The following is an 8,954-nucleotide window of genomic DNA, read 5'->3' on the forward strand; positions in this document are numbered from 1 at the left end:
TAGCCAGGACCATCAGGACTATGCAGAGCGAAAATAGAAGCATGAGATCCCAGATGGAAGAGGACAACAATCTCCTCCGAGCGCAGATCAACGAGTTAAGGAACCAGGCCGCTAGTTCGACCCCTTGGATGCATGAAGATAGATCCGGATGGCCGCCAGAAGAAAGCGGGGATCGAAGGCAGACACGGGTATTACCACGCGAAGTAGCACTCAGGCTAGACATGGACGGAACACCACAGCCAAGAGGAGGCCTGGTCTCGATAGGACTGGGGGCATTAACACCAGACGAGGAACCAGCACGCCAAGAGCCTACACCCACATCAGGTGCGGTGGCACAGCAAAGAAGCAGGGCTACAGTTGCGGTCCCAATAACCAGGATACCCGTTACGAATCAAGTTGAATATACTTGGGAAGGCACTCCGGCGGTAGCAACATCGCAGGCACGTCAAACAGAAGCCCTGGAACAGCAGAACTTCGCACGAGGAGCAGAACGTCAGTCACAGGGGCATCTGCGACCCACCGGGAGAGAGACATACATATAACAGCAGTACCAGGAACTACGGAGCCTCCTCCGGAGGGTCCCAGGAATGCCTCTGCCTATGGAGATGGATGCACCAGAAAGCTACGCTGACTCACCATTCACTGACGATATAGCTACAGTGGCCTTGCCAAAAGGATTTAGCGTCCCAACGATGACCCTCTTCGATGAAACCACAGACCCCTGTGATCATATCAGTCAATTCAAGCAGAAGATGATGGTTACTACCGCCACGGGAGCCTCAAAGGAGGCATGTATGTGTAAGGGATTCGGTTCAACCTTAACCGGAGCAGCATTACAATGGTTCGTTGGCTTGCCTAACGGGACCATAAGTTCATTCGCCGATCTGGTCAACGCTTTCAACCAACAGTTCTCCCAGTGAAGGAGAACACCAAGCGACCAAGTGATCTATACAGGATCGTGCAGGAGATAGGTGAGTCAATCAAAGACTACGTCACTAGGTTCAATGCAGAAAAAGTCTCAATACGAGTCTGTGATATGTCCACTGCCATCAACGCCTTCAGGCAGGGCTTGGATAAGGAATCAAACATCTACAAAGAATTAACGATGTATCTTTGTGAGAGATTCGAGGAAGTCCAGCAGAGAGCTACTGCAGCGTTAAGGTTGGAAGAAGATATACAGGCTAGAAAGGGTATAGCAAACTTCGACAAGACAAGTAGGAAATTCGCACCAGAAAAGAAAGACGACAGAGCTAAGCCGTACAGCAGACCCAATGTCAGCAGAATAACAGAAAAACTCAGCAAATTGACGATTCTCCACATCCTCCGAAGCTATCTGAATACGGATTCAACACCGGAATGGAAGGACTGCTGAAAGCCCTGAGGAGCCTGGGTGATCAGGTAAGGTGGCCGAAACCTCCCACTCAGGACCGACCCAACGACGACAGAGACAGCAGCAAAAGATGCGAATGGCACCAGGACATAGGTCACAGAACAGAAGATTGCTACAAGTTGCGGAGGGAGGTGAAGTTCCAGGTATGCAAGGGAAACTTGGACCACCTGTTATCGCGTGGGGGCAAGCAGGATAGAAGAGAAGCTGCAAATCAGGTGCTTCCTTCTGCTCCACCGATATGCACGAAGATTATTAACGTGATAACAGGTGGATCTGAGCTAGCAGGTTTGACATATTCCGCTGCCAAGAGGAAAGCCACCGGGAGAAAAGGGGGTCATCAAGAAACTTTGTACAGAGTAAGCCAGGGCAATTTACCCCCGGTAACTTTCGATGAAACTGACATGGAAAGCGGCGCAGAGCAGCATGACGATGCCCTAACTATAACGTTATCCATTGGCAATTGCACCGTACGGAAAGCATTGGTAGATATAGGGAGCTCTGTGAACCTTATCATGCTCGAAACCCTCAAAACCATGGGTTTCGATAAAGAAAACCTGATAAAGAAATCTGTGCCCCTGGTGGGATTCAGTGGGGAGACCGCGCATTCAGTAGGTGAGATAACCATCCCAACGTATATTGAAGGAGTTAATAAACTAGTGAGATACCTAGTCATCGAAGGTCCAACCACCTACAACGTGATACTAGGAAGACCGTGGATGCATCAGATGAAGGCAGTGCCTTCAACATATCATCAGTGTCTCGAGTTCCCAACACCATGGGGCACGGTAACGGTAAAAGGAGATCAAGAGGAATCCAGAAACTGCTATACCCAAGCCCTCAAGGCTACAACCAAGCTCCCCTCATAGCAATTATAAGACTGGGGCACCTCGACAGAATACAAGGAGCCTCCCTCGGAGGAGCTGGACCAGATACACCTGGACGAGGAACACCCGGATAGGACAGTGTTGATTGGGGCAACTTGCAGTGAAGAGCTGCGCAACCGGCTGATTCAATTTCTCAAGAACAACATGGACTGCTTCGCCTGGTCCCACAATGATATGGTGGGCATAGACCCATCCGTTATTTCGCATAAATTAAGCGTAAACCCAAGCTGCACCTCAAAGATGCTGGAGAAGAGAAGAAAATTCGCGCGAGAAAGAAATGAGGTCATTAACAAAGAAGTAGACAGTCTCTGGCAGCAGATAAAATTAGAGAAGTCAGTTACCCTGAGTGGCTCTCTAACGTAGTAGTGGTGCCTAAGGAGAACGGCAAATGGAGGGTGTGCGTAGACTTCACAGATCTAAACAAAGCTTGTCCCAAGGATCCCTTCCCACTGCCACATATCGATGCAATGGTGGACGCTACTGCAGGACACGAGGTACTCACTTTCCTCGATGCCTGGAGCGGTTACAATCAAATCAAGATGCATCCACAAGATCAAGAGAAAACTTGACATTCATGTCGGAAAGAGGCATATATTGTTACAAGGTCATGCCCTTTGGCCTAAAGAACGCCGGGTCCACCTATCAACGGTTGGTAAATAAAATGTTCAAGCAACAAATAGGAAAGACCATGGAAGTATACATTGACGACATGGTGGTGAAGTCTAAGAAAGCAGAAATGCACATGGAGCACTTGGCAGATACCTTCCAGACGTTAAGGGAATTTAAAATGAAACTTAATCCATCCAAGTGCTCGTTTGGGGTATCTTCAGGAAAATTCCTAGGGTATATGGTGACCTAGAGGGGAATTGAGGCAAGCAAAGAGCAGATAAGAGCAATACTCCAGCTGGAATCACCCAGAAGCCAAAAGATGTGCAGAGGCTAGCACGGAAGGTGGCGGCCCTAAATAGGTTCATATCAAGGGCCTCTGATAGGTGCAAACTGTTCTATAATATATTGAGGATGAGTCAGAAATTCGAATGGACTGAAGAGCATGAAAAAGCATTCGCAGAACTCAAAAGCTACCTAAGCACGCCACCACTACTCGCGAAACCTGAGCAAGGGGAACCACTATTTTTGTATCTGTCAGTCACGGAAGCAGCCGTAAGCACAGTCCTGGTCAAAGAACAGGAAGGAGTGCAACATCCCGTGTATTACATTAGCAAGTCTCTGCTCCCTGCAGAGACCAGGTACACTTCCTTTGAAAAACTAGCATTGGCTTTGGTTACCGCTTCTTATAAACTGTGGCCGTACTTTGAATCTCACACCATCCATGTCATAACCAATTACCCGCTAAAGACTATTATGAGGAAGCCTGAACTTTCAGGTAGAATGACTAAGTGGTCAGTACATCTTAGTGGCTATGACTTGCAATTTGAACACAGAACGGCGATAAAATCCCAAGCCCTAGCAGATTTCGTCTCTGACTTCTGCCCCGCCACCCGTAGGGAGGCAGAAGAAGGAATGCTGGCAATAACAGGGAATCAGGATGGTGAAATCTGGACCTTGTACATTGCTGGAGCCTCAAATGCAAGAGGGGCTGGCGTAAGTCTGGTCCTTCGATCTCCTAAAGGAGACATGATAGTGCAAGCCATTAGGTGTGAGTTCAAGGCAACAAACAACGAAGCCGAGTATGAAGCTCTTATACTTGGGATGCAGATCGGAGGGTTCCATACCTAAATTGGCTAAGGGATGGGACACTCCCTGAAGACAGAAAGGAAGCGCAAAGTTTCAGGATAAAAGCTTCCAGATATATCATGATTGATAATATTCTCTTCAGGAAATCATTGGCAGGACCATGCCTCAGGTGCTTAGGCAAAGAGGAAGCTGAAACGGTACTGAAAGATGTGCACAGCGGAGAATGCGGGAATCACGCTGGAGGACGAAGTCTGTCAAACAAAATTTTAAGACAAGGGTATTTTTAGCCCACCATGCGCGCAGACGCAGTGAATCATGCTAAACGCTGCGAGTCGTGTCAAAAGGCGGCTCCAGCAATCCACCAGCCAGCAGAACCAATGCATCCGATTATCTCTCCATGGCCATTTATGATGTTTGGGCATGGACATAGTGGGTAAGCTGCTCAGGGCTCCAGGAAACAGAGTGTATATGCTAGCTATGACCGATTACTTCTCAAAATGGATTGAAGTAGAAGCAATGACAGAGGTAAAGGAGCAACAGGTGAAATCATATGCGATAATGGGTCCCAGTTCATATCAGACAACACCGAGGGCTTCTGTGCAAGATGGAACATAACACTGAGAAAATCAGCCCCCAGATATCCACAAACCAATGGCCAAGCCGAGTCTAGCAATAAAATCATTGTGGAGAACCTCATAAAACGGCTGGAAGAGTTGGGGGGAAAATGGGCAGATGAACTACCACTGGTACTCTGGTCGGATAGAACAATACCTAAAATAGCAATAGGTCAAACTCCGTTTAGCCTTGTATACGGAGCGGAGGCAGTGATACCTTCGGAAGTTCTGGTACCCACGCACAGATACGGCTGTCAGATGGCAGAGCAGAATAAAGTCGAAATGGCCAGAAGTCTGGATACAGTTGATGAGCTACGAGAAAGTGCCTACATACGTATGGCATCGTATAAACAATCTGTCGCAAGGACGTACAACAAAAATGTCAAGATAAGGACCCTTGAAGTGGAGGACCTTGTACTCAGAAGGGTATTCGAAAATACCAAGAACCACAAAGCAGGCAAATTTGCCTACAAATGGGAAGGGCCATATCAGGTCGAAAGTGTTGTCAAGAATGGGGCATACAGGTTGATGACCATGCACGGTCAGATCCTGGATAAACCCTGGAACATCCGTCACTTGAAACGGTAATTTATCTGACAAAGTGCCAAAGCTTTAGTGTACAAAGGACCTTTCGAAAGTCCGTGAAGCAAAAAAAAAAAAGTTTAAAAAAAAAAAGGGGTGGGGGTTAGTATATGCTTTAGGTGTTAGTATTTTACACAAACTTTTTTTTCTTTTAGTTTTTCTTTTTTTTTTTTAGTCAGAAAGAGTCGTTTTTAAACCGAGTAGTACAGGCTGTGGCTTCCTGGATCCAGGTGTTGCCCTGGAACACCATGAGACAGCATCAGGTAATTTGTACTACTTTGGACTTTATAACGCTTCTACGAAGAAAGACTTTGGTACTAATGTTGGTTACTTATCAGATGAGGCACACTTTGAGGGTCCAGCCCCTGCCATGTGAGGCTATGAAGACGTTTATCTTAAGTCAAGCCACATGGAGAGCATACGCCGAGGTAGCGCGCAGGGTTCGGCATACTAAGACCACCCATACCTTAACGTTAACTCAGTAATTCCTTAGCTAGCTATGTCGTAGATCAATGGGTGCACGCACGGATTTCAAACGTCTGGAACCACAAGGAACGCAACATTCCTTGTTAGTCAGAAACATTCAATGGAGGTAAGCTCTAAGTCAGCTAACCCTAGTGATAAGATATTTTACGTCATGGGTAAAATATGTTTTCAAAAGCCTGTCGCTGAAAACAGAGTCGCGCACACTGGAACCAGTCACTTCCGGGTATATCTATGTGGAAACAAAACTCCTAAATCAATGGCAAAACGCAAGTATATAAAAGTAGGGCCTAGAAACCAGGGCCCGAGCTACTTTAAGTTAGGGCACCTGCTACCTTTAGCGGCGCCATCAAAAGTTCAAGACGCACACCGGCGAGGCACAAAACGGACCAAAACAAGAAAGAAAATAGTTTTTTACAAAACTTGCGCCACACAGGGCCAAGTCCCCAGATAATTTGAAATAAAATTTAAGAGAGGTCAATCCTCTCGATAACTGCCTCCTGACCATTGCTCTGCTCCCCATGCTCTGTTTGCTTCTCCGTTGCAGGTGCCTGAACAGCCTCAGGAGTTGCAGAGGCGCCATCACCAGCCTCCCCAGCCAGGATCTCCTCGACAGTCCCGGATATGGCTCGAGAAATATCTATGGTGTGTACTCGGGCTCGGATTGGCGGCTTCGGCCTTCAGGAGGAACAGGGCGCTCGAGTCCATGCCATTGGGAAATGCACGAGCAAACTCTGCCAGCTCCTCCTCCAGGTTCCAGGACGTGTGTCTCCCCTCAGTATAAGCACGGATGCAGTCGATCCGCCCCTCAAAAGCAGTGTAGGCACCCACATTTTTGGCTAGCTCAGCCATCTCTTCAGCACGGGCCTCTTCCTTAGTCAACCCGGCAGTCAGAACACAGTTGACCTCCTGGGTCCTCGCCAGCTGATCTTTAGCTGCCTCCTTCTCCTTTAGAGCAGCCTGAAGCTGCTCCCCCAACTTAGCACAGGTAGCTGTGAGCTCCTTGTTCTTCCCCACGGAGACCAGACATTCAACCTTGGCTCTCTGCAGCATCTTATGAAGGTAGAGGGAAGATTGGAGAGCCTGCAGTAAAAAGCACGTTAGTCATGAAAGCATAGGGGCAAAGGAAGAAGAGAAGCAGTGAAAGGAGGCTCACCAGGAAGCAGTGTTCTGCGGCCGGTCGGTCATTTCTGGGGGCGATGAGTCAAACGCCTTTGAGCAAGCTGGGGTCGAAGCCTTTCCGGTGCGAGGCCGATGGTGGCACGGTCGGCGTCCCCAAACTCGGAAGGAGGCGTAAAGCGGCTCGTCGGTATGAAGCAGGGGACCCAGTGCGCGTGATATTGGGGTGACTTCAATGGGTTAGGGCGCAGGCCTAGAGGATGACCTTTTTCTTGAGGAGGCAGGGGAGTGAGAGGAATCAGCAGTTCTCTTCCTGGCATGGCGCATCAGGATCTCGGAGGCAGACGGTCTAGCACTTCCTGCAGGGGCACATGAACGCAGGGGATCAGAATAGAGAATCAGTGGAGGCAGGAAATTCCAAGAGATTGAAGGGTGTTTACCAGAAGACATAGTTTCCTCGGTAGCAGAGTCGGCTAGGCCGGAGAGCAAAAGGGGAAACAGCCTGCGGTCCTCGGGGATGGAAAAGAGCTTGGCAACAGAAATATCCTCGTCCTCGGATTTCTCGGGGTTCGTGAGTTCTGCATCAGATCAAAGAGTAAGAACAGTAAGTGACAAGGACAATAAAAAAATGGATATGCAAAGTATACTTACTCTTGGCGAAAATCCAGCGCTCGAACAAATAATCAACATGAATGGGGAGAGAATCAAGCTTGACATAGAAAAAGTCCTCATACCACCCGTCGTCCTTCCCTTTAGCGGCCGATTGGAGGAAGTTTTCAGTCTTCTCCACGGCCCTGAAAGTATATTGGCCGTGCCCCAGTGACTGACACTCAAACCTATGGGCCAGATCTGATAACCCTATCTCAGTGCCCAGGCTGTTGTTCAGGGCCACGGTGGACAAAAGGATCCTCCATGCATAAGGGGCGATTTGGGCCATGGGTAGGGAGTTCAAGCGAATGAACTCCTGAATCATCAGGGGAAAACGGAATCTAAGGCCAAGGGCGAAGGGATAAGTATACAGACAGATCCACCCGGTAGCGGAGGAAGGCATACGTTTCGACCAGGTTTGGGGATGAGGATCACCACGTCATCACCCCCCAGAGCTTTGATCCTAGGTATATCTTCTTGGGTTAGGTGGGAGTCGCCAGAATGCGGTCTTTTGAGGACTCCCTGTGAAGGGAAGTCATCGTTTTCGAGGTCGATAGTGGTGGAAGAGGATAATGTTAATCGAGTCTTAGCCATGGTAAACGAGGAGAGAGAAGCGAAAGTACCTGAGAGGGCGGATGAAGGCGGCGCTAGCAGTGAAAGGACGTTGACGAAGAAGGGATTTGGGGAGACGGAAAGTTGAAGGTTTTGAGGAGGCGAAATGATGATGAAAGAGAAAGTGGTGGGCGGATGAGATTAAATAGGAGGGGTAGTTGGGGTTTTCAGAAATGCAAATTGAAATGGAGTATGCGAGAAGTCACTCAACGATACACTGCAATTTCCCGCTCAAATAATTAGGGTTGCACTTTTCGCAGAAAGTTGGGGGCAAACTGTTAGGCCCAAAATCTGGATATGGGCTGACTTGGGGCAGCAGGCCTGGAAGCGTTATGGGATGCAGGATATCAGGGAGTCAGGGTGCCAGCGTCAGCAAGCAGCGTAGAATATGGGCTTTGGTCCACGCGGGAGAAGCTTATGAGAGTCCAACATCTTGCGAGATCCGAAGAAGGAAAGTCCTATCCAATGTCAAATTAGGGATAACTTGGAGGGAAAGCAAGAAACCCTAGCCCAACGAGCTTCCCTATATAAAGAGCCTCGATGCAAAGAAGAAGGGTCATCAGAAAACACAAGAACTAACCCTAGCATTCATAGCAAGCATACGAACTGTATTTCCTTTCGAATTATAGTGAAAATATTGGTGGGATTCCGTCTCCCCCCGCGGTTGTTTCCCACATCGGGTTTTCCGCGTCACCAAAATTGCTTGTGTTCTTTGTTTACATTGCTCATACAGGATAACACACGACCATCATTCAAATCATAACATAGACCTAACTCTAAGACCGCTTTAACCCTAAATTGGTAGAAATTTACCAAAACACATCTTATTCATAATCAATGGCAATGTATGTGACAAAGCTATACATCTATTTCTTACAGAAATCACAATATAATTACAAATTAACATTAACATTATAATGGACTAAA

The 8,954-nt window shown here is 47.9% G+C and overlaps 1 protein-coding gene across 1 annotated transcript; it reads left to right on the forward strand.

Annotated features, from left to right (window-relative positions):
- Positions 1 to 587: 587 nt before the first annotated feature.
- On the forward strand, positions 588 to 2,256 carry LOC141620220 (uncharacterized). Its single transcript, XM_074437147.1, has 3 exons — positions 588 to 792; positions 909 to 1,273; positions 1,330 to 2,256. Exons 1-3 carry the CDS (start codon positions 588 to 590, stop codon positions 2,254 to 2,256), a joined length of 1,497 nt encoding a protein of 498 aa, XP_074293248.1.
- The last annotated feature ends 6,698 nt before the right edge of the window (positions 2,257 to 8,954 follow it).

This window comes from Silene latifolia, chromosome X (assembly GCF_048544455.1).
Source record: "Silene latifolia isolate original U9 population chromosome X, ASM4854445v1, whole genome shotgun sequence".
Lineage (NCBI taxonomy): Eukaryota > Viridiplantae > Streptophyta > Magnoliopsida > Caryophyllales > Caryophyllaceae > Silene > Silene latifolia.